Source organism: Rhizophagus irregularis, chromosome 15, assembly GCF_026210795.1.
Source record: "Rhizophagus irregularis chromosome 15, complete sequence".
NCBI lineage: Eukaryota > Fungi > Glomeromycota > Glomeromycetes > Glomerales > Glomeraceae > Rhizophagus > Rhizophagus irregularis.
The window spans coordinates 2513635-2539516 of record NC_089443.1 but is presented as its reverse complement, the minus strand read 5'-3'; the positions used below and the strand labels follow the sequence as shown (position 1 = coordinate 2539516).

At 31.9% G+C, this 25882-nt stretch overlaps 4 protein-coding genes across 5 annotated transcripts; 2 read left to right on the top strand and 2 right to left on the bottom strand.

The window, feature by feature from the left end:
• Positions 1 to 10797: 10797 nt before the first annotated feature.
• Positions 10798 to 12437, bottom strand: OCT59_007266 (uncharacterized protein; the record flags this gene model as incomplete). Of its 2 annotated transcripts, XM_066147525.1 has the most annotated exons (14): positions 10798 to 10834; positions 10915 to 10955; positions 11034 to 11074; positions 11186 to 11193; positions 11272 to 11312; positions 11389 to 11430; positions 11513 to 11555; positions 11630 to 11644; positions 11689 to 11732; positions 11810 to 11858; positions 11934 to 11976; positions 12200 to 12236; positions 12324 to 12347; positions 12435 to 12437. In XM_066147525.1, 14 exons carry the CDS (start codon positions 12435 to 12437, stop codon positions 10798 to 10800), a joined length of 468 nt encoding a protein of 155 aa, XP_065998588.1. The 2 variants fall into 2 exon arrangements, with proteins under 2 accessions (XP_065998588.1, XP_065998587.1); XM_066147524.1 differs by lacking the exons at positions 11272 to 11312; positions 12200 to 12236; positions 12324 to 12347; positions 12435 to 12437 and adding an exon at positions 12081 to 12083 and having other exon boundaries at positions 11176 to 11193; positions 11630 to 11651; positions 11709 to 11732.
• Positions 12438 to 12669: 232 nt separating this feature from the next.
• OCT59_007265 (uncharacterized protein) lies at positions 12670 to 13192 on the bottom strand (the record flags this gene model as incomplete). The annotated part of the gene is made up of 4 exons (XM_066147517.1): positions 12670 to 12728; positions 12817 to 12855; positions 12951 to 13080; positions 13190 to 13192. 4 exons carry the CDS (start codon positions 13190 to 13192, stop codon positions 12670 to 12672), a joined length of 231 nt encoding a protein of 76 aa, XP_065998586.1.
• A 5345-nt stretch (positions 13193 to 18537) lies between these two features.
• Positions 18538 to 19173, top strand: OCT59_007264 (uncharacterized protein; the record flags this gene model as incomplete). Its single annotated transcript, XM_066147508.1, has 6 exons — positions 18538 to 18560; positions 18629 to 18667; positions 18836 to 18874; positions 18942 to 18980; positions 19046 to 19085; positions 19153 to 19173. 6 exons carry the CDS (start codon positions 18538 to 18540, stop codon positions 19171 to 19173), a joined length of 201 nt encoding a protein of 66 aa, XP_065998585.1.
• A 2322-nt stretch (positions 19174 to 21495) lies between these two features.
• Positions 21496 to 23603, top strand: OCT59_007263 (uncharacterized protein; the record flags this gene model as incomplete). The annotated part of the gene is made up of 14 exons (XM_066147499.1): positions 21496 to 21600; positions 21709 to 21750; positions 21831 to 21836; positions 22094 to 22124; positions 22204 to 22233; positions 22314 to 22351; positions 22425 to 22512; positions 22580 to 22612; positions 22687 to 22717; positions 22919 to 23003; positions 23192 to 23221; positions 23297 to 23402; positions 23465 to 23508; positions 23577 to 23603. The coding sequence occupies 14 exons, from the start codon at positions 21496 to 21498 to the stop codon at positions 23601 to 23603; spliced, it is 696 nt and encodes a 231-aa protein (XP_065998584.1).
• Positions 23604 to 25882: the final 2279 nt, after the last annotated feature.

Below are 25882 nucleotides of genomic sequence, written 5' to 3'. Positions count from 1 at the left end.
GAAATTGCCACACCTCCGCTAGAATACTTAACTATATAATTCGATGATATCGTCTATATCGGCTTCAGACGAATCATCTTTTTTACCATCCTGTAATTTCGATAACGTTCAGTAGCGTGTGATTTCTAAGCCAACCACTTTGTACCATATATTTCGGAAATCTGCTAGTAGCTTACACGGTCCCTTTGGGACCCACTCATCCAAATAATATGATGTTAAATATTGTTCTAAGGACATTGCTCTGTGTCTCTTCTTAGTAACTAATTTATATATACTGTCTCTATACTCTATATCAACTTTGGAAATTTCTTTAAACAATGATGAAAGTTTTAAGCAGATGGATTCTTCTTGCTTATCTAACGCATTGAGTAATGATTGGTAATAAGCATTGTTAGTCAGGTGTTCTCCCTTGTCGGCATAAGTAGTATCAAATAATTTTTTCGCATAAATGTGTGCCCCTTCCCATAAATGAGATATGATGGTTTTATCTTTTTTCAGACCATCACGTAGGCTTTTGATATACCCCCTAATCCACTTTTCAGCCGATTTCTGTGCTAAGGCATCTCTTATTTTTGATACCTCATCTTCATCTATTTCATCTTCATCTTCTTCATCTTCATCCAGGTCATCTCCATCCACCCCACCGTCATCTGCTTTATTATCACCCGCTTTATTAGCATCTTTCAACTTTTTTAAGGCCTCCAGCACAATTTCAGATGATGGCTGGAAACTTTCATCATAGTTAATAAATCGTGCACAGAGGCTGACGACAGTTTTCAGATAATAGCTGATATCGATCTTTTTACCTAATCGCCTCACTACCTCTGGATACTCCATTTTATCTCCGACCTTATCTGATGAATCATTCTCAACTACAACATACTCAAAACGCTCACCCGGTTCTGGGATTTCATAAAGATAAGACTCGGATGTTAGCCCTCTTTTTATGAGCCATTTGGCGTCTGCTTCTTCACGAGTATGTTTATCTCGCATTCGTGAAATAAAACGCTGGACACTCTTGTTATTCTTATCGGGCTTCCACACAGCAGTTTTAATCACCCATTAAGATCTATCTGTGAAATATCATTTATGGTCTCTTTGAGCACGTCCTCCACAATCCGACGCACACAGGTCGAACAGATGTCATTGTCGCAAAATTTGCCTGGAATTTTTCTGGCAAATTGAGAATTATCCCGGTAAATTAAGGTAAATTGTGTTACAATTTTGGGATAATGGAGGTCTTACAATTTGGCAAATTTTGTCAAAATGGCGGAATTCCTACAGAATTCCTAATTCAAATGTTGAGAAATTTTTCAGTAAATTATCATTAAATTGTGGGAAATTTTAGGCAAATCTTTAGTAATGATATGCAAACGAAGTGCAAATTGTGGTGAATTTAGTTAAATTTTTAGTAATTTTATGCAAACGTAATGTAAATTGTGGTGAATTTTAGGCAAATTTTTAGTAATGCTATGCAAACAGGACCCCGGATATCTAATATAAAGGTCATAATGGACTTTTGGCCAAAAACACCCCTTTTTGCTGAAACTCAAAAAATCGTTTTTTGTAAATATCTCAGCATCCAGTAATTCAATTTTAATGAACTTTTTTTTTATTTTGTAGCCCTCATTTAGCTCTACAATTTAAAAAAAAAGTTCATCAAAATTGGACCACTGGATGCCGAGATATTTACAAAAAACGATTTTTTGAAAAATCCTCAAAAATGGGCCAATCTGCCGAAAGTGTGACTTGGATCCCGATCTGCCAACTCTTTCTTGTAGATCCTTGGTCAAAAATTTCGCAAAAGAAATTTTTATTCTCCATATTAACACATCTCTTATTTTACTATTAACATGTCTCCCAAAGGTAACAAAAAAGCTGGCAATAACCCTAACGGGGGACCTGCCAAGCGACAAGACAAACGAAACAAAAATAAAGACTCTGGCTCTGACGTTTCGAACTCAGATAACGAACAAATAAACAATAAAAACAACCCTTCCAAACGTACCCGTACGCTCCCAGATAATCCTATGGAAGAAGACTACGTCGCCGACTCAGCGGCTGACGCTGGAGGTAGCAACACTACTCCTCCTCAACAAAATAATGCTGACAACTTTTCGTCTCCTCCTCCCGAAGATACTGCTGCGCCTTCTGCGCCTGGTTCTGTCGTGTCTGGTACTGACGCGTCCATGCATGCTCCAAAAGACAATGAAACTTCCCCCTTAGACGCGTCTCCTAATAAGGATATTATGGATACCAATGATACTTCTCCTCTCCCCTCGACACGCCCACTATTTCCATTCTTAGGCGTGATTATCAGGCTGCTGCGGCGCCTAATATTTCCCCTGAATTTGTCAAAAAATATCCTACTAATCGGGCTATGATTGACGCTGTCAACAATCTCCTTTTGGAAACTTATCACTCTTATACTGGCCGCGTCGTACGTCTGCCTTCTGTGATCCTCAAAAGACTAGTCATTCATTTTAATTCAACTACTGAACGTGATGCCTGCCTTTCTCTCCAACATGATGATCTTGCCGATCTCCGATTTTTTCTACACGACCCTCAGCAACTCCGAACTGATGAAGATCTCCGGGCTATTCAAGTTACTGACATCCCGTTTTTCATCAAAAAAGATGATATCATTGCTCTTTTCAAAAAGTATGGTAACATACAATTCTGTCGTCTCCATACACGTGCCAATGCTAAGGTCCAACAGGCTCGTATCGTTTATGATGATGCTTCCTCCATTAAACATTTCATGGATAAGCAGTGGGCGATCTATTGTTATTCCACTTGTTTACGCATTACGCCATGCTCTCTCTCCCTTGATCAAAAGAAATCACGACGAGAATTCATCGCTGTACTATCTCAGCTCCCTCCTAACACTAAAGATGTACATTTAGCTCCCTTGGTGCGTGCAATTGGCGCCATGGCTGTTAATATCCCCCTCTCCCTTAATTCTTATAAACCTAAACGTTGGGCTTATATCACCTTCAAGTCACAACAAATGATGGATACTGCAATGGAACAATCAATCGCTTTACAAGGTCATAGGCTTCAATGGGAACTTCCTGAGAATACAAACAAGCTTTGCCATAGATGCGGCAAACTCGGTTGCGCTCCTACTGCTTGCCCGTTGAATAACTCTCGAGGTCGCTCGCGCACCCGTAACCCTGTAGCACATTTAAAAGAACGTTTTAATATTGGACAACCAACAAACCATAACTCTTCTGCTAATCGCAGTAAACGTCATTCCCGTTCTCGATCCAATGATCGTTCTAATTCTCGATAACGTAATCATTCAGCCAATAATACTGGTCGCAACACTAATAATGTCAATAATACTTCTTCGCCCAACTCTCTCAACTCCAATAATTCTACTCAATCTGCACAATGACCTCGATCTAAAGAGCGTAAAGGCAAAGACCGTTCAGTTTCCTTTTCCACTTCCCAACGTAACAGTACCTCTACTCCCAACTCATCTGGTCATAAACCTCCCTTGGTGGATCCTAATTGTTCCCAAATTCAAGAGATCCTTTCAGTACTCAAAAGCCTTCAAGAAGATATGGCTAGTGTACGTGCTAGAATTCATGCTCTTGAATTAGCTGATCAAAGGATGTCTCGGTTGGAACTCCGTGTTTTTGGACATATGCCAGACGATGTTCTCCCACCTGATCCAAATGATTCTTCACATATGCTTGTTGACGATCACCAACGCACCCCCCCTTATCTAACACAATCTAATCCACCCGCCTCGAACAAGCCTCTTTCCGGCCCAGTTCTCCCTCCTCCGATGGTCCCTGTTCCCCGTTCCACTATTTCCTCCTCCCCCATCCCCGAAACTGCCGACGAAGCTACCATCAATAAGGAACGTGCTGAAATTTATTCCTTCCAACGATCTTTAGATAACAAATTTGATCACTTATCCGGTTCTATTAATAGATTTATTAGCTCCATTTCTGGTGGCTCTTCCTCGGACTTAGTCAATAAGACTTCGTCTGATTAATTTGTTATCCTCCTTTTTCACCCCGCAATTTCTATCATAGTGTAATAATGATGAACAATAATATAGATTATGATACCTTTGTGCGAAATCCCCCCAACCCCGTTGATTTTAGTGATATTTTTAATGATCCTTTATCTGATACATTATTTTCTTCTTCTTCCTTTACTTCACCCATCCCTAATTCTTTTAACATTTCTTCCTTTAATGTTAATGGTCTTAAAACCCCTGGTCAAGGTTCGTTTAAAATGGACCAAATTTCTTCTTTCTTTTCTCACAACCATGTTTCTTTTGGTGGTATTGTTGATACCCATTTATCACCTAAACAGATGAAATTTCTATCTAAGCGAGTTTATGATTATACTTCTTTCCATTCTGATTTGGATTCTACTAAACACGGCCGTTCTTCTGGTGGTGTTTCTTTGTTTATACATAACTCTTTAGCCACTCATGTTCAATTTTATCAATCCCATTCCTCCCGTATTCTTTCTGTTGACTTATTTTTTAAAGGCAATGTCAAATTGCGTATATTTGTAGTCTACATTCCTCCTACAAATGATCTTGTTCTTCGATATGAAGTCATTGATCAATTAATTTCTCTTATTTCTCAAACTTCTTCACAAAATTTTCACCATGCTATTTGCGGTGATTTTAACATGAATTTGGAGAAATTTTACCCCATATTTTTGCATCAACCTCAGGTTGCCGCTAAAAGAATTCACAAATTATTTCATTATTTGCTTTCTCATAATTATGAGGATTGTACTCCCCTTAATTTATCTAGTACTTTAGGTACTTATCACCACTTGGATACTATTACCCGCATTGACTTTGTTTGGTCTTGCCCGCTTCTTCGCCATTATATGTTGACATCAACTATTTTTGATGCCTATGATTTACACATTTCTGATCATAACCCTATTATCACCTATTTTGACGCTTCTTTACTGTCAGATGCTATTAAATCTGCTCGTGCTCGTCAACTTGGTCGCAATACTCGACGAATTTTTAAATACGATTCTATTTCTATGGATCAGTGGACTGCTTTTGCTGATGACTTGGATAAGTTATGCCCAATTGATCCACTAGTCTTTGATGCTTGGCCTCTTAATCAGAAATGCGAATATCTCCATTCTAGGATTATTAAAGCTGCAAAATCCCAGCTGCCCTCAGTTACTGTGGGCAATACCTATGCTCCGAAGAAGCCTAAGGATCTTGAAACTTTATGTCAATCTTATCGATTTTTGTCTAAAGTGACGAAAACTATTCGTTCCCTTCGCAATAATCCTGTTTTATATTCTGTTAATTTTGAGTCTAAATGGTCTTCATATTATATACGTCTTAATCAACTCCTTATTAATTATAAACAAATCTTTGTTACCCTTTTGTTCTACCTTCTTTTCTTCGGGATGAACGAATTGATGATTTTGTTAATTTACTTCAAATTTTAGAGAATATGACCTTGCTCTTACGAAGTCTACTTTTGCTTAAAGAAAAAGAATTCCAAGCTTCCTCTATTCAGGCCAAAATTGATGCTCGGAATGAAAATTTTACCAATGATATTTCTACTTTTATTGAATCTGCCTTGTCACGGACTAGACGACGAATCACTCTTGATCGTGTCTTTATTGATCATCCAACATGTCCTACTTTATTAACTTCTCCGGATGCTATTGATCAAGAAGTCATTGAACATTTTCAACACTTTGTTCCAATTACTTCCACTCCCCCGTCTTCCATTCAGGATTTGCCTGAACGATGGTCTACTGCTTATGCGCCGCTTGCTGATGTTTCTCCAGCTATTTTCGATTCACTTATGGACCCTCCCACCCTTGAAGAATGGTCTTCGACGATTTCCTCCATGCCTAATGATAAAGCTCCAGGACCTTCTATGATCTCATATGAGATGTTAAAACACTTAGGAACTTCTGCTTCTGCTCTTCTTTTTAATCTAATTTGTGCCTGTTTATCAGACGCAAATATCCCTGATTTATGGAGACAAGCTATTGTCTTTCCTATTCCCAAACCGCATGAATGGAAATGCCAACTTAAAAATACTCGTCCTATTACGTTATTAGAAGTGATTCGCAAGGCTTTAGTTAAGCTTTTCTACAATCGTCTTGCTCCTTTACTCGCTTCCCACCATGTTCTTCAAGGAGGAAATTTTGCAGGCTTACCTGGAGGTTCCTGCCGTGACCCCATCATTACACTGGAATCTATTATCCATGATTCAGTAGTCACTAAACAACCCTTATGGATTCTCTCTCAAGACATTTCTAAGGCATTTGATTTTGTTGATCTATCTATGTTGCGTTTTGCTCTTCAACGCTTACGTTTGCCTGAAAACGCTACTCAATTCTTGCTTTCCTTATTTATGTCACGTTCTAATCGTGTCATTACTGCACATGGCCTTACTCCGCCATATAGAGTTAAAATTGGTATAGATCAAGGTGAAGTTATTTCTCCGCTTTTATGGGTGATTTATTTAGACCCTTTGCTTACAGCCCTCAAAAATGAAAAGAAGGATCCTTATTGTTTGGTTTCTCCAATGGCTTCCGATCTTGTTTCATCTAACTATCGTTCTCTGGATGTTTTAGAGATTAATAATTTGGTGTTTATGGATGACTCTACTCTGATTTCTTCTTCTAAAGACGGGATGGAACATATGTTGTCTATCACTGAAGAATTTTATTGTTTGAACAACACTTCAGCCAACCATAATAAATATGTTTTAGCTACCAACGCAGTTGCTACTTCTCGTGATTTATCTCCCATAGCCTTTAATTTGATGACTTCACCACTTAACACTACGACCAATATTACGGTTACTCCTATCCCCATGTCCTCATCTTTCCGTTTTTTGGGTGTTTGGTTTAATATTAACGGCTCCAGGAATTTTATCCGACAACAACTCAAGCGAGAATGTACTTCCTTTTCTGCAATTCTCCGCCCGGCGAAATTGACCGTTCAACAAGTGGTTTATCTTTATAATACTGTTTTGATCCCGAAATTGGACTACCGAATGCAAGTCACGCATTTATCTGAGGCTGAATGTTCTACTATTACTTCTTCGATTCGTGCCTTAGTTAAACATAAGGCCAAATTATCCCGTTCTGTTCCTAATGTGGTGTTATATTTAATACAAGCTTTGGGTTTGATCAATTTATTTTCGTTTCAACAACAAAGTCATTTTACTAATTTATTTTTGTTAGCAAATTCTTCTTCTGTTTTTATGAAGTTACTTTTTAATTATAGGTTGAGATTTATTCAATTTTATTGTTTAATTCCTATTTCTCCTTTGAAGGTTTTGGATTGGTCCCATTGGTCTTCTCTTGTAATTTTTAAACAAGATTATTTCGCTAATACTTTAGCTTCACTGCTTTCAACTCCTTTCCGTCTGTCACGTGCTAACTTATCGTCTGTGCCTGATTTAACCTATCCTAATGGCCACACTCCCATCTATCAATGTCTTTCTTTGGATGTATTTAAAGCCAATTTAATAAGACTTCGAAAACGTAGCCTTTTTTACCTTTCGCAACTTTTGACACCCCAAGGAACACATTTACTCTCTTGGTCTGTCATATATGTTAATTCCATTCAAAAGCGTGGTAATGCTCGTCTTCCCAATTGGTACAAAGATCTTTCCGCTAACGTTACGATTCCAGATATACCTGGTTTATTGAAAGATCAATTTATGACTAATCAAAGCCTTGTGAGCCAAATAGCAAAGGAACTTGCCCCTTGTACTCCTCCTTCTGGTTATAAAAAGAATTGGATCGTCACGATGAATGATGATGACTCTCCTATTTTTGGTAAACAGATTCAACTTCAACCTAAGCATTCCACTTGTATTATTGTTCATTGGACTTCAGACTGTTTATCTTGCCCGAGTGACTTGATCACTTTACGACCTTGTCCCGGCTGTAGTTTGAATATAAACAAATCTTTGTATTCAAAGAAACTTGTTGCCACTAGCTCTGTGTCCTGTTCCTATTCGGCCTCTCTTAATCGATCATGGATTTTACCTATGAAGAAATCATCCATTACAAGTCACACATCCAGCTTGACTGCTACAGTGTCATGGGCTGAAATCATGGATTTTGTCACTTCAACCTGTAATCCTTCAACTCGCTCAGTTTTAGATGTTGATATTCCCAATATTACTTTCAACGATGCCGATAAAGCTTTATCTACTCCACGTTTACTTACAGCTGGTGAAGTTGCTGCTTCATCACCGGTCATACTTTCTCCAGATTCGCATTACTCCTTCTACACTGATGGTTCTCTTATCAATCTAGGAACTTGTGATGTTTCTATGGGATGGGGCTGGGTTCAAATTGTCAAAGACTCTGGCTTTCTTAATTCTATTGCCACTTATAAGCGGGGTATTATTCGCGAATGGCCTTCCTCTTCTCGTGCCGAAGCTGCTGCTATTTATGCTGCCTTATCAGCCTCTCCTGCCAACTCTGTTGTTCATATTTACACAGATTCACAGTCTTCCATTGAGGGTTTGAAACATTGTTTCTTATCTGATTATTCAGATTCTCGTCTTTATTATAAGACTACCAATTTTGAACTTTGGGCCATCATCCAACAGTTGATTGTGGATAAACAACTCTCGGTTTTGCCTTTTAAAGTTAAAGCTCACTCTAACTTTTATTGGAACGATTTTGCTGATTCTCTTGCCAATACCGCCCATACATCTGACGATGCGGTTCTCATCTCCCGTCTCGATCTCGCAGCTGTTCATGATTATATTATGATCTATGATGACGTAATCTGTGAATCCAATCCAAGACACCTGTTAAAACAATATCATCAAATGTTGTATATGAAAGACCTTTTAGCTCTTTCTCGTTTCCGTTTTGTTTCTCTCTTAACGGATCCTTCTCGATATATGGTTGATTGGGCTCTTACTTGGCACACATTAATGTTCCAACCTAAATTCGATAACTCCTTCACTAAGGAAAATGTCTCCAAACATCATACGCTAAAATTTCAACTTTTTCTGGAAGACTTACCCACTCTGGAATTACTGAAAAGGACACGACCAGATTTATACGTAGAAATTCTAACTTGTCGTTCTTGTGAAGACCATTTAGAAGATTTTATGCATTTATTTTTATGCAAAAAGCGTCGTGTTAGATTACATCAACTTTTAACATCTTATCTTCATCACCTTACCCAAAAAATCAAAGAAGCGGGTGATAATGCCAGTTGTGACTATTCCCCTTTAGTGGATAGAATTACTTCCCTTCCTTGTTGGTCTTTCTCATCTAGTAACTGGTCGTCTTATAGTCTGGTTCGTGGCTGTTTGCCTACCGCCTTTCTGGAAGTTTTTGATACCTTAGGTATTCCTCGCCTCGCTGCCATGAATGTGGTTGCCGCTATACATAACAATTTTGTTAACAAATTCCGTAAACGAATTTGGAATTCGCGTTCGTATGATAAAGGATTATGGGAACATGCGATGAACATTACTTCAACACTTAAACAATCTCCAAGGCCTAAAGGTTTGTCTAAATCTTTTTATGTACCTTACTCATCTTTACCTCCTCCGACCCATGTTGATTCACGTGACTCCGGAACCGATTGGTTAAAAAACTCGATGCAATATGGATTATCTTGGTTTGATCACATTTCGGGTTTTATGGGTCGTCTAACGGTGCTACTTAATAACCGCTTTTGCAGGATGGAGTGTCGATTTTAATGGTGGGCGCGTCATTCGTTATTTTGTTAGCATAGTTGCTTCTACTTTGATTGGAATATATCAAGGGGGGAGATCTAGAAAGTGTTAGTATTAGCGATTTTTCTTTTGAATTTTCTTTAAATTTTAATTTCTTTCTAGGAGACTATATAGCTTTGTTTTTAGTTAGTTTTTATTTTATTTTTCTTTTTTCTTTTATGTAATTTTGTAAAGTTTGATAAATAATTAATAAAGATAAAGGCTGCTATGCCATGTTTACCGAAAGTATGACTTATGACCTGTTTTGGAGATATCCGGGGTCCTATGCAAACAAAGTGCAAATTGTGGTGAATTTTGTTAAATTTTTAGTAAATTTATGTAAATGTAATGCAAATTGTGGTGAATTTAGTCAAATTTTTAGTAATTTTATGTAAACGTAATGCAAATTGTGGTGAATTTAGTCAAATTTTTAGTAATGTAATGTAAACGAAGTGCAAATTGTGGTAAATTTAGTCAAATTTCTAGTAATTTAATGTAAACGAAGTGCAAATTGTGGTGAATTTAGTCAAATTTTTAGTAATGTAATGTAAACGAAGTGCAAATTGTGGTGAATTTAGTCAAATTTTTAGTAATGTAATGTAAACGAAGTGCAAATTGTGGTGAATTTAGTCAAATTTTTAGTAATGTTATGTAAACGAAGTGCAAATTGTGGTGAATTTAGTCAAATTTTTAGTAATGTTATGTAAACGTAATACAAATTGTGGTAAATTTTGCATTTTTTCGGTAAATGTTAGCTAAACTTTTGATAATTTAGTGAAATTTAGGATAATTTCGGACAATTGAGTGAAAATGTTTTACTGATTTTGGACAATTGAGTGTAAACGGTATAAATGCAACATTTTCAGAGACAATTTAGTGAAATTTTGGACAATTGAGTGAAATTTAGTAATAATTTTAAACAATTTAGTGTAAACGCCATGACAATTTAAAACACTGTTTTAATAATTTCACATAATTTATTATAATTTTATTTATTAATAAATGTACAATTATTATTATTTAACGATAATCTATGGATAATCTGCACCTCTAATTCATTTATGTATCAAATGTCCAGTGCCAAAGTAGAAGCCGGTGTAAACCTAAAAAAAAGAAAAAAATGAAGCGTTAATAAACGTTTCGTTAAAAAAATCAAAATAAAGAAACATTTCGAAGTATATACCTTCGAAATGTTAAATTCCATACGTTCAAGGACCGTTGAACCTAAAAAATAAAAAAACAAAACATTAATAAACGTTTCGTTGACAAAATCAAAATAAAGAAACATTTCGAAGTATATACCTTCAAAATGTTAAATTCCATACGTTCAAGGACCGTTGAACCTAAAAAATAAAAAAACGAAATATTAATAAATGTTTCGTTGAAAAAATCAAAATAAAGAAACATTTCGAAGTATATACCTTCGAAATGTTAAATTCCATACATTCAAGGACCGTTGAACCTAAAAAATAAAAAAACGAAACATTAATAAACGTTTCGTTGAAAAAATCAAAATAAAGAAACATTTCGAAGTATATACCTTCGAAATGTTAAATTCCATACATTCGAGGACCGTTGAACCTAAAAAAAAAAAACGAAATATTAATAAACGTTTCGTTGAAAAAATCAAATTAAAGAAACATTTCAAAATATATACCTTTCGAAATGTTGAATTCCATATGTACAAAGACCGCTGAACCTAAAAAATAAAAAAAAAATGAAACGTTAATATACGTTTCGTTAAAAAAAATCAAAATAAAAAAAAATATTTTGAAGTATACCTTCAAAATATTGAATTCTGGTTTGTCCAATGAGCCGCTGAACCTAAAAAAATATAAAAAAAATGAAACATCAATATACGTTTCGTTGAAAAATAAAAAAAATATTTCGAAGTATACCTTCGAAATGTTTCCCTTTTCCCTTTCGTTTCACCCTTCCCTTTCATCTTCTCCTTCACCTTTCGTTTTCGTTCTCAACTTTCTCTTTCGTTTTCTCCTTTCCCTTAAAGAAACAAAGAAAAAAGAAAAAAATTTTAATAAATATAAACAAAATAACGAAATTTCTCTAATTCCCTTTACCTTATTACCTTCCACCCAAAGCCCGGTTCGTGAATTCGTTCCGGCGTTCCTACAATAAAAGAAAAAAAAAGTAACGTTTAAAACGTTACTAAAAAAAGCACTAAACTCCCCTCTACCCTATTACCTTTCAACAAACAAAGTCCGGTTCGTAATTTCGTCCAGAGTTTCTACAAAAAGAAGAAAGAAACGTTAGAAACGTTTTCTTACAAAAAATAATCAAAAAAAAAATTTTTTTTTTTAAAGTTTCGAAGCGAAACGCTTCGAAACTTACCATATTTTACTGATTCGAAATATTGGAGCACAGACCTACAAAAAAAAGAAAAAGAAACGTTAAAACGTTTCTAAAAAATCAAAAAAGAAAGAACTCTTCAAACTTTTTCTCCCAAATACCTTCAAGTCCGGTTCGTAAAAATTCATCCGGCAATTCCTACAAAAAAATAAAAAAAAAGAAACATTAAGAACGTTTCTAAAATGCAAAAAAAATTGAATTATCTCTCCCTCTTTCTTTAATTACCCAAAGACCTTTCGTCCGGCGTTTCTATAAAAGAAAAAAGAAACGTTAGAACGTTTCTTAGTAAAAAACAAAATAAAATCAAGTTTCGCAGCGAGACGCTGAGAAACTTACCATATTTTATCGATTTAGAATATTGGAGCACGGAACCTACAAAAAAAAAGAACATTAGAAAGTTCCTTTAAAAATCAAAAAAAATAAAAATAAAGTTTCGTAACGAAATATTCGTTACGAAACTTACCATTTCGCCGTTTCGCATCCTTCGAAATACCGAAACCTACAAAAAAGAATAAAGAACGTTAGTATTTAGTAACGTTCCTTTTAAAAATAAAAAAAAAGAATTGAAGTTTCAAAACGAAACTTTGAAACCTAACCGAAATCCAAGATCGGAAGGAATCCAGAGTGTATCTACAAAAAAAAGAAGAAACGTTAGCTAACGTTTCTTAAAAAAAATTTAATAAAATTAAGTTTCGCAACGCAACGTTGCGAAACTTACTGGTTCGATTCGATTCCATCATCCAAACGTCCGGCGTTCCTACATAAAGAAAAAAGGAAACTTAGAAACGTTTCCTTACAAAAATTAAAAAAAAAAAATTAAAAAGTTTTGAAGCGAAACACTTCAAAACTTACCCTTCGGTTTCTCGTTTCCCAAAGCCAAACCATCAAAAATTCTATAAAAAAAATTTAAAGTTTTGAAGCAAAACGCTTCGAAACTTACCATAATTTCAGTTCGTTTCCCAAAGTCAAAACATCGAAAATCCTACAAAAAAGAAAGAAAGGAAACGTTAAAAACGTTTCCTTACAATAAAGAATTAAAAAAAAAAATTTAAATTTAAAAAAGTTTTGAAGCGTTTCGCTTCGAAACTTACCATTGTTTTTCTGAAAGACGGTTCCGGGAAGGGGGAAGGGAATAGGGAAGGAGTGGGAGAAAAAAGGGAAGGGGGAAGGGCGGAGGAAGAGGAAGGGGAGAAGAGAGAGAAAGAGGGAAGGTGAAGGTAAAAGAAAGAGGGAAGGGAAAGGCGAGAGAAAAAAGAGGGAAGGGGAAGGGTAAAAGAAAGAGGGAAGGGGAAGGTAAGAGAAAGAAGAAAGGGGAAGGTGAAAGAAAGAGGGAAGGTGAAGGTGAAAGAAAGAGGGAATAATAATACAACACGAACTAATCAATATCAACTTTTATTGGATGTCTTTATAGTAATTGATAACAAAAATAAAATGCGTCTTGTTTGTCAAGTATTAGCAAGTGATAAAACACTTGATACGCATGTTTGGATACTCAAATGCATAAGAAGAGTAACGGAATAACCACCAATTGTTATGTTTATTGACGCAGATTCTGCACTTGATGCAACAATTCCAATTGTCTTTCCTGAAACATATTCTGCTCACTGTATATTTTATATTGCACAAAATTTACCTAAAAATCTAAAAGCAAAATTAGGTGAAAAATGGAAAGATTTTATTAAACAGTTTTATCAATGTTGTAATAGCCTATGTGAATCACTATTCAAGCAAAGATGGAACAAATTACTTAATGATTATCCAATGGCAAAAAATTATCTCTTACATACCTTGGATCAAAAGTTTAAATCATAGGCTCGGGCTTATCTTTATAAAATCTTTACAGCTGGCATTGAAAGTACTGCAAGAGTTGAAGGCTATAATTGGATTATAAAATAACAATTAAAAGCCAAAAGTACTTTATGTGAACTTGCTAATCGGATTGATTCAAGATTAAAAGAAGAGGAGCGGTAGAATCAATTTCATGAATACAAACAATCCACCACAACACCCATTAGCAATACAATTAAAACAGAAATATCTCAATATCTTTTTGTTAATGTGATTATGATTGAACCTAATAATGAAGAATTAAGTTGTGAACAGGTATGTTATATAAGTTGTATATATATATGTGTAAAGCAACATATATTAAACAAATAATTTTTGTTACTTAAAGGAAAATCCTGATAAAGCATTAGACGGATTTATTGAAGACCAACATGATGTGTGTTTTATTATACTTCAAACTATGATTAAAGAAATAGGACAAGAGAGAGTATTAGAAATATGGAAAGTTGTAGATATTATATATGAAGTCGAAATTAAAGTCCAAAAGTAGAAATATTTTGACTTGGGAAGGTCAAAAGTCGAAATTAAAGTCGAAATGGTCGAAATTACATCATAGTCATGTGATTTTTATAATTATAATTTAATATAAATTTTAAACGTGAATAACTCCGTCAATATTGATGCTACAGATATGAAATACATATCATTGGAATCCTCTCGATGAGCTGAATCCAACCGCATAAAGATCATAAAAATCGAATCACTGGATGCGGAGATCGTTAACTTTGAATTTTAAAATTATTGTTTACTATAAAAATTATAAGACTATTTAATACCAAATTTTAAACGTGAATAACTCCGTCAATATTGATGCTACAAATATGAAATACATATCATTGGAATCCTCTCGATGAGCTGAATCCAACCGCATAAAGATCATAAAAATCGAATCACTGGATGCGGAGTTCGTTAACTTTGAATTTTAAAATTATTGTTTACTATAAAAATTATAAGACTATTTAATACCAAATTTTAAACGTGAATAACTCCGTCAATATTGATGCTACAAATATGAAATACATATCATTGGAATCCTCTCGATGAGCTGAATCCAACCGCATAAAGATCATAAAAATCGAATCACTGGATGCGGAGATCGTTAACTTTGAATTTTAAAATTATTGTTTACTATAAAAATTATAAGACTATTTAATACCAAATTTTAAACGTGAATAACTCCGTCAATATTGATGCTACAAATATGAAATACATATCATTGGAATCCTCTCGATGAGCTGAATCCAACCGCATAAAGATCATAAAAATCGAATCACTGGATGCGGAGTTCGTTAACTTTGAATTTTAAAATTATTGTTTACTATAAAAATTATAAGACTATTTAATACCAAATTTTAAACGTGAATAACTCCGTCAATATTGATGCTACAAATATGAAATACATATCATTGGAATCCTCTCGATGAGCTGAATCCAACCGCATAAAGATCATAAAAATCGAATCACTGGATGCGGAGATCGTTAACTTTGAATTTTAAAATTATTGTTTACTATAAAAATTATAAGACTATTTAATACCAAATTTTAAACGTGAATAACTCCGTCAATATTGATGCTACAAATATGAAATACATATCATTGGAATCCTCTTGATGAGCTGAATCCAACCGTGTAAAGATCATAAAAATCGAATCACTGGATGCGGAGTTCGTTAACTTTGAATTTTAATATTATTGTTTATTATAAAATCATAAGACTATGATATAATTTTGACCATTTTGACTTTTGGAGGGGCTCAAGTCGAAATCATTTCGACCATTTCGACCATTTCAGAGGTCAAAATTAACCAATTTTGGTTTCATGTATAGTATTAATAGTTACCAATAGGATATTCACTATTTGGCATATCAGTATACCGATTGATAACTTTTTGATTAAATGTCAGTGTACTGATTGATTACTTTTCGATTAATTTATAACAATGCATTTTTATTTAAAATTACATTAAAATTACAAAAATTAGAAATACTAATTACTAAATTATTTACATTATTTAATAATTCCATATATATTTAGTTATTTACTAATATTGTCATATTCTTATACTTTTGAAACTTTACCGATTCAAATTCAAGTCAAGATCAGAACCGATAGACCTACAAAATGAAGAAAAAAATTAAATATTTTTTAAATATTAAAAAGTGTTCTGAAATGAAACTTTTCGAAACTTACCATTACCAATCTAAATCCAAGTCTAACATCAGAGCTGATAGTAACCTAAAAAATAAAGAAAAAAAATAAATATTTTTTTAAATATTAAATAAAAGTAAAAAAAGTTTCAAAAACGAAAGTTTTCGAAATTTACTGTTACCAATCCAAGTCCAGTATTCAGGTTACTTGGCTAGTCAGGTTATTAACAAAGATTGGTGTTATACCTACAAAGTAAAGAAAATTATTGAATATTTTTTTAAAAAAAATATTTTAAAAAAATAGTTTCAAAACGAATCATTTCGTTTTAAAATTTACTTATCAAAAAATCCAAAAATCCAAGTACAGAATCGGAGCTGATAGTTCCTACAAAATAAAGAAAAAAAAATCTTAAAAATATTTTTAAAAAATAGTTTCAAAACAAAACTTTTCAAAACTTACTAATCCAAATCCAAGGAAGGATCTGAAAGAGAATCGATACCTATAAAAAAAAGAGAAAATTTTTTAAAAAAATTTGTTAAGTTTCAAAAAACTTTACTTATTGGGATCCGATATCCCAAATTCGAAGTTGATTTCCTACAAAAGAAAGAAATGTTAAAACCGTTTCATAATTTTTGTCTGGCACTTCCTATAAATAAAAAAAGTAAGAAAAAGAAATGTTAAAAATGTTTCTTAAAATACAAAAAAAAAATGAAAGCCCCCCATTTACCTTATTATCTAAAGTCCGGTTTGTAATTTTTATCTGGCAATTTCTATAAGAAAAGAAAAAAAAAGAAACGTTAAAACATTTCTAAAAATACAAAAAAAATGAAAGCCCTCCTATTTACCTTATTATCCAAAGTCCGATTTGTAAATTTCATCTGGCAATTCCTATAAGAAAAAAAAAAAAGAAACGTTAAAAACATTTCTAAAAATACAAAAAAAACGAAAGTCCCATTTACCTTATTATCTAAAGTCCGGTTTGTAAATTTCATCCAGCAATTTCTATAAGAAAAGAAAAAAAAGAAACATTAAAAACGTTTCTAAAAGTACAAAAAAAATGAAAGCCCCCCATTTACCTTATTATTCAAAAGTCCAGTTTATAACTTTTGTCTGGCAATTCCTATGAGAAAAAGAAAAAAATGAATTAACATTTCTAGAAATAAACAAACTCCCTCCTCCCTTTCATTTACCTTATTAACAAAATCTGATTCATCGCTTTCATCTACTTCTTACAAAAATAAAAAAAAGAAACGTTGTAACTATGAGTATCAAACTTAATGGAATAGATAAATAATATATTGAATAGAAGATTACATGGTAGAAAGTCATATGATCGGATAAATAATTAGCCAGAAAGGATAAATGTTTAGGAGAAGGAATTGATCTACATGATGTAATGTTTATTAAATGATTAACGATGAACTAATAGATCAATCAGGAGGGTCGATCGATATGGCTTAGCAACCAGTTTATCAAGTTCATCAATAGGAATAATTAGGAGGAGTAACTATAAGCTGCAAAAGATAATATGAAAAGATAATATGAAAGACAATATGAAAAGATGATACAGAAAGACAGCACCATCGGGAAATTTTTTAAGATGATGCAGAACTGCAGAGATCTGTAAAATTAGCAGATCTCCGCATTTTTTTTGTGAATTTATGCGGAAGTCTGTGATTTTGCAGATTTCTGCTTTTTATTTTTTATAAAGTTATGCAATAATCTGCAATTTTGCAAGTTTCCGATTTTTTATGTATGAATTTCTGCGGTAATCTGCGATTTTGCAGATTTCTGCTTTTTTTTATGTGAAATTTATGCGGAAGTCTGCAATTTTGCAGATTTTTGCTTTTTTTTCATTAAAATATCAGTTCGATCTGCAATTTCATCATTGATTTAATATTTAAACTTTAATTAACTCTAACTTGATTTAATACCTAAATGATTTTTTCTACAATACTCTTTAAAAAAAAAAACTTTATAAGACTTTAAAAAAATAATTTTTTCTACAACACTTATTACTAAAGAAAAAAACTTTGTGAAATAATTTTTCTACAACACCTTTTAGGAAATAATCTGTTAAAGATTCCAAAGAAAAAATATTTCTATTATTTTTTAAGCTTCGAAACTTATCAGAGAAATTTTTTTTTAAAAAAAAAAATTTATTTGCAAGGTTCGGAGTCTTTAAGGCAAATTTGTCCAACATTCGGCACATAATCTGCAACATGCAGGGAAATTAGAACTAAAAAAGGAGTCGTATTCCTTTTTTTCTTTGAAAAAAAAAAATTTTTTTTAATAAACGTCAGTTAACGTTCAGTTTGTAAGTCAAGAACATAATAGAGTCTATTGTCAATTTAATTTGGAGGTATATCACCTCTGAAACTTTAATTATTTTTAGAGAAAAAAAAATTTTTTATATTATATAGGTTCCGGATGGAACCTATTGATGATTTTAGTTGGAATTCGGAGGTATGCTTACCTCCGAAATTTAATTTATTTTTTTTAAAAAAAAAATTTTTTTTTTTTATATTATATAGGTTCCGGATAGAACCTATCAAAGATATTGGAATTCGGAGGTATGCTTACCTCCGAATCTTAATTAATTTTTTTTTTAAAAAAAAATTTTTTTTATATTATATAGGTTCCGGATAGAACCTATCAAAGATATTGGAATTCGGAGGTATGCTTACCTCCGAATCTTAATTTATTTTTTTTAAAAAAAAATAATTTTTTATATTATATAGGTTCCGGATGGAACCTATCAAAGATATTGGAATTCGGAGGTATGCTTACCTCTGAATCTTAATTTATTTAAAAAAAAAATAATAATTTTTTATTTATATTATATAGGTTCCGGATGGAACCTATCGATGATTTTGAAATTCAGAGGTATATTAACTTCTGAATCTTTAATTTATTTTTTAAAAAAAAATAATTTTTATTATATTATATAGGTTCCGGATGGAACCTATTGATGATTTTTGGAATTCGGAGGTATGCTTACCTCAGAATCTTAATTTATTTTCAAAAAAAAAAATAATTTTTTTATTATATTATATAGGTTCCGGATGGAACCTATTGATGATTTTTGGAATTCAGAGGTACACTCCCCGGTAAAAAGTATCCGACCACCCTAAAAATTAAAAAATCTTAAAAAATTCAGTTGGCCCAACAATAAATTTATATTTATTTTAAAAGTTTGAGACATGAGACACTTTTTAAAAGTGTTTTTTTAGCTTAATTATTAGTAAAAATTGGCGGACATTTTTAATTCTAAAAATGGCAAAATTCTTAACTTTTTAACTAGAGCAGTTACGGCCAAATGAATTCCAGAAATCAATTCTTTGACTAAAAAATAGCTTATGTTTAAAAAATCAGAAAGATTGGACTGGTAGTTGCCGAAAAATCCCCACTGAAGATCATAATTTTTATACTAAAATTTGGCAAAAATGGTGATTTTACCGTTTTTACATATAAAAATTATGATCTTCAGTGGTGGATTTTTCGGCAACTACCAGTCCAATCTTTCTGATTTTTTAAACATAAGCTATTTTTTAGTCAAAGAATTGATTTCTGGAATTCATTTGGCCGTAACTGCTTTAGTTAAAAAGTTAAGAATTTTGCCATTTTTAGAATTAAAAATGTCCGCCAATTTTTACTAATAATTAAGCTAAAAAAACACTTTTAAAAAGTGTCTCATGTCTCAAACTTTTAAAATAAATATAAATTTATTGTTGGGCCAACTGAATTTTTTAAGATTTTTTAATTTTTAGGGTGGTCAGATACTTTTTACCGGGGAGTGTATGCTTACCTCCGAATCTTAATTTATTTTAAAAAAATAATTTTTTATTTAACGAACGCCACTAACGTTCGTTTTTCATATTTTTAAGTCCTGGAAGCCAAAGTACGGCTCCGGACATTTTTTTTTAATTACTGTAAGTTATCTAACGAATGTTGCTAACGTTCGATTATAGGTCCTGGACGCCGAAGAACAGTTCCGGACATTTATTTTGAAGGTAAAACCTTTACCTTCAAAATTTTTTTTTATATTTTTGTTTAACAAACGTCTCTAACGTTCGTTTTTTATTTTTTTTAGGTTCTGGACGCTAAAGAACGGCTCCGGGCATTTATTTCGAAGGTAAAATTTACCTCCGAATTTTTTTTTATTTTATTTATACCTACGAACGTTAATTTACGTTCGTTTTTACATTTTATAGGTCCTGGACGCCAAAGTAAGGCTCCGGACGTTAATTTCGAAGGTAAAACCTTTACCTTCGATTTTTTTTTTATTATTATTTAACGAACGTTAATTAATGTTCGTTTTTATATTTTATAGGTCCTGAACGCCAAAAACAGCTCCGGACTTTACTTTGAAGGTAAAACCTTCGAAAAAAAAAATATTTTTTTATTAAATTTATTGACGAACGTCAACTAACGTTTCGTCTTATTTTTTTAGATAAAGGAAGCCGAAACTGAGTTCCGGGCTCCTATATCGAAGGTGAAGCAAACCTTCGAAAAAAAAAATAAATTTTTTTTTTATTAAATTTATTGACGAACGTTAACTAACGTTTCGTCTTTCTTTACAGAAACTTACCATTTTTAATCAATATAGAATCGATATCGTTAAGTTTATCTTAACGATATCATTTCGATATCATTTCAATATCATTTCAATATCAATTTAATATCGATATGATATCGAAATAAAGTATTATCACTTCGATATCATTTCGATATTAATTCGATGTCGAAATGATATCAAAATGATAATTAAAATGATATCGAAATGATATCTTTAAATTAAACTTAAAGATGTTGTTTCGATATCATTTCTATTATCATTTTGATATCATTTCAATATCAATTTAATATCAAAATGATATCGAAGTGATAATACTTTATTTCGATATCGTATCGATATTAAATCAATATTGAAATGATATTGAAATGATATCGAAATGATATCACTTGAAAACTTAAAGTTTCTGTAAAGTTTTTTTCAGTTAAAGGAAGCCGAAACTAAGTTCCGGGCTCCTATATCGAAGGTAAAACAAACCTTCGAAAAATAAAAATTAATTTTTTTTTATTAAATTTATTGACGAATGTTAACTAACATTTCGTCTTTTTTTTAGTCAAAGGAAGCCGAAACTAAGTTCCGGGCTCCTATATCGAAGGTAAAACAAACCTTCAAAAAAAAAAATAATTTTTTTTTATTAAATTTATTGACGAACGTTAACTAACGTTTCATCTTTTTTTTTAGTCAAAGGAAGCCGAAACTAAGTTCCGGCTCCAGACGTTAATTTCGAAGGTAAAACCTTTACCTTCGAATTTTTTTTTAATTATTATTTCAACGAACGTTACTAAACGTTCGTTTTTATATTTTATAGGTCCTGGATGCCAAATAATGGCTCCAGACTTTTATTTATGTTTAACGAACATTATTAACGTTCATTTTTTTGACTTTTTAGGTCCTAGATGCCGAATAACGGCTCCGGACTTATTTTTGAAGGTAAAACCTTCGAATTTATTTTTAATTTAATGAACAGCAGTAATGTTCATTTTTTTTATATTTTAACTTTAACGAACGTTACTTACGTTCGTGTTTTCAAATTTTTAGGTCCTGGACGCTGAAGAATGGCTCTGGACTCTTATTTCGAAGGTAAAAAAAAACCTTCGAATTTTTATTTTTAAATTTTTTATTTAATGAACGTTACTAACGTTCATCATTTCTTTTTTTAGGTCCTGGTGTGTTTACGGTTATCCAGATAAAATTTTTGTAAACGGATCGGATAAAAAAGATTGAAGGATTTCATCCAGATTATCCGTGTTACTAATGGATTGAGATTATCCAGCTTTTAGTTCTGGACTCTGGAGATAATCCTTTTTTCTTTAGGTCCTTCGGAGATAACTGGTAGGGGACTTTTTTTTAATTCTTATTCTTTTCTTTTGTTATTGTTTCGTTCTTATTATTTTTCGCTAATTTCGTTTTTCTTCTTCTTTAGGTTCTTCGGTTTTGGACTTTGGAGACGAAGGGTGAGTTTTATTTTTATTTTTATTTCCTTTTTATCGTTTTGTCTTGTTTCCTTCTGTTAATTTCGTTATTTTTCTTTAGTTCTTCAGTTTTGGACTTTGGAGACGACGGGTGGATTGTATTTTTTTATATTTATTTATTTTTTTCATTTTATCTTATTTCCTCCTGCTAATCTCGTTCATTTTCTTTAGGTTCTTCAGTTTTAGACTTTGAAGACGATGGGTGGGTTGTATTTTTTTATTTTTATTTATTTTTTTCATTTTATCTTATTTCCTTCTGCTAATCTCGTTCATTTTCTTTAGGTTCTTCAGTTCCCGGACTTAGTGTTTCAATCCATTTATCCGCAATTCGTATCGTGGACGCCTAATCTTCCAGATTCCCATTTCGAAGGTAAAAAAAACTGAAATTTTATTGTTTTTTATTTTTGTTGTTTCTTATTTTATTTATTTTTTTTTAGGTACGGGAATTCGACTGGAATCCCAATTTGAAGGTAAACTTCAAATTTTTTATTTTATTTTTTTTTTAACGAAATGTTTGTTAACATTTTCGTTTCTTTCTTTGTAGGTCCGCAGCTTTCCTTGAAGGAATTTCAAAAGTAAAATTTTGAAGGTAACCTTCAAAATTATTTTCTTTAAATGAAAATGAAACGTTTAACTAACTCTTCATTTATTTTCTTTTGTAAGTACAGGAAGCCCCGATCTCCAATTTAACAATTTTGAAGTAAAACTTCAAAATTTTTTCTTTTTTTTTATTTTCCAACGAAATGTTTACTAACATTTCGACTTTCTTTTTGTAGTTTTGCGGCTTCCAGTCAAAATAACTGGATTTATAAAATTGGCCAACACTGCTTTATAGAAAAGTTCCTGGAAAGAACTTCGAAGGTATTCTTTGAAGTTCTTTTAATTTTTTTAACGAAACGTTTGCTAACGTTTTCGTTCTTTTATTGTTGTAAATTTACGGGTTCCTGGAAAGCTCCTTGGACGGAACTTCGAAGGTATTTTTTGAAGTTCTTTTAATTTATTTTTTTTATTTAACGAAACGTTACTAATTAACGTTTCCTTTTTTTTAGGTCCATGACTTTTTGGATAAGAACTTCTTTGTAGGTCTGAGTACAGCCTCGTCTTATGCTTGATCCGGTTACAGAAATCAATTTTTTATCATCATTCAGTGCTAGTCTTCAGTGGGAGCCTGGGCTTCAGTGGGAGTTGGTGCTTCAGCAGGAGCTGGAGCTGGAGCTGGTGCAAGAGCAGGAGGAGACTTCTTGGATGAGAACTTCGAAGGTATTCTTCGAAGTTTTTTAATTTTTTTGTTTTTTTTTAATGAAACTTTACTTTTTTTATAGGTCTGCGACTTCTCCGAGAGGTATCGGTTAGGACCTTTAGAATAGTAAGTTTCGAAACTTCAATTATTTTGTTTTTTTAATGAAACTTTACTAACGTATTTTCTTTTTATAGGTCCGCGACTTCTTGGATGATATCTAAAGGCAACTTTGAAGGTATTCTTTGAAGTTCTTTAAAATTTTGTTTTTTTTCTTAACGAAACGTTACTAACTAACTTAACGTTTTTACTTTTCTACTTTTTGTAGGTCTACAAGTTCCTGGGCACTTCTTAAATGCAAATTTAAATAGTTGTTTGTTGGAATCGAACCAACTGGAACAATGTCCAAACCATTAACAACAAATAGAGAAAAGAGTAAATTAGTTAGCGTATTTACTAATAAATAGTATTACTTGTAAATATATCTAAATTAAATAAATTAAGTAAATTAATTGATATTAGTTAAATTGAAGTATTATAAAATTGAAGTATTATTTGTACTAATTATTTTAAATTAATTCGCAGATTTAATTTTTGAAGATTGTTGCAGAACTTTATTTTCTTGAAGTTCTGCGCAGAAATCATAAAAATTTTTTCTTTGCAGTATCGCGCCAGGGTATAAGATCTGCGCAGAAATAATTTCTGAAAATCTGCGCAGATCTGCTCCCTAAAAAATTTCCCGATGACAGCCACAAAAGATGGGTTATTTCTTTACGATATAATATTTGAAAGATTATGTTATTTTAAAGAAAAGATAGCACAGTCACAAAAGATGGGTTATAAATTATTTCTTTACGATGTAATATTTGAAAGATAGAAAAGATAACATATAAAATAGTATATAAAATAGTATATTAAAAAGATAGCATATTGAAAATAGTATATTAGAAAGATAGCATATAAAAGATAGTACATAAAAGATAGTACATAAAAGATAGTATATAAAAGATAACACATAATATAAAATATTAGATAAGAAGTAAGAAAAAGAAAGAATAAGAAAGTTAGTTTAAATAGGAGCGGAATGGGAAGTGAATTCGACAGTCGCCAGTGATGATTTTGAATTTTAGGTAATTTAGTTAGTTGTGAATTTTATAAAGATCAAAATATAAATAAAGTACTTTTTACCCATTAATTAATGATTATCGACTCTTTTATACTGTTTTCTTATGATGAAAAAGTATGTTAAATAATGAATTCCTTTACCATTTGATATATGAGAAACGCACGAACATAATAGTTCAGTTAGTCAGAATGTACACAATCATATGGGTGAAAGGTTTATAAATGTTTGTAAAAACGTTAATTATTAAAAGTTATTTCAAATATACTTATGGTTCGCCTAAGTTTTAATTAATGTTAAATAAGTATTAAAATGATGAAGTAAATATGAATATAAAGAATTAAGGAGTCCCAAGTGTGACTCGTATTATTTTGAGAAACCCAAGTGTGGTTTATTGAGAAGCCAAGTGTGGCTTGTATATTAAGAAAGTCTGAGACCAGTGACTTTAAAGCCCAAGTGTGGCTAATGTATATTGAGAAGTCCATGTGTGACTTAGAAAATGATGAAAATTAAGTTAAAGATTTAAAACTAAACCAAGCAAGAATATTAATGTTTCACTGAGAGCACATATAACAGAAGCAGGGAAATTTGTTTACTGCCGGGTGGTAAACGGGATGATAACGTTAAAACGTTTCTAAAATATAAAGAAAACAAACTCCCTTATCCATTTATTTACCTTATTAACAAAGTCCAGTTCATAAAAATTCGTCCAGAAAATACCTACAAGAAAAATAAAAAAAAGGTAATGTTAAAAACATTTCCAAAAAAAAAATAAAATAAATAAAAATAAATTACCTATCAAAGATCGAATTTCTGATGATTTTTCTTAATCAGACTCATCAAATATCTGATTATCCATCTGAACAATCTGAATACCAGAACCTAACTCGTACATATAAAAAAAAGTTCCTATATAATTTTTTTTTTTGAAACCTATATAATTTAAAAAAATTTTTTTTAAATAAATATACATATTTTTGAATTTAACTTGTATAATATAAAAATTAAAAAAAAAATAAAATTCAGAGGTTATACATACCTCTGAATTCCAATAATTATCAGCTAATAAAGGTCTCATCTGGAACATATAATATAAAATAAAATCAATTCAGAAGTTGACAAACCTCCAAATTCTAAAATTACCAATAGATTCCTATCTGAAATCTATTAAAATTTTTTTTTTAAAAAAATGATTCAGAAGTTTTAGTCCGAAACTTCAATAGGTTCTTATCTGGACCCTATAATTTAAATGGATATACCCTTAAATAAAAGATAATCTGAAGATAAACGTTAATATCTAACTAATGGGATAAAATATCTCGTTGAATAACGGATTTTGATCACACGCCTTTTTAATAAAATTATTTCAAATAGGAATAT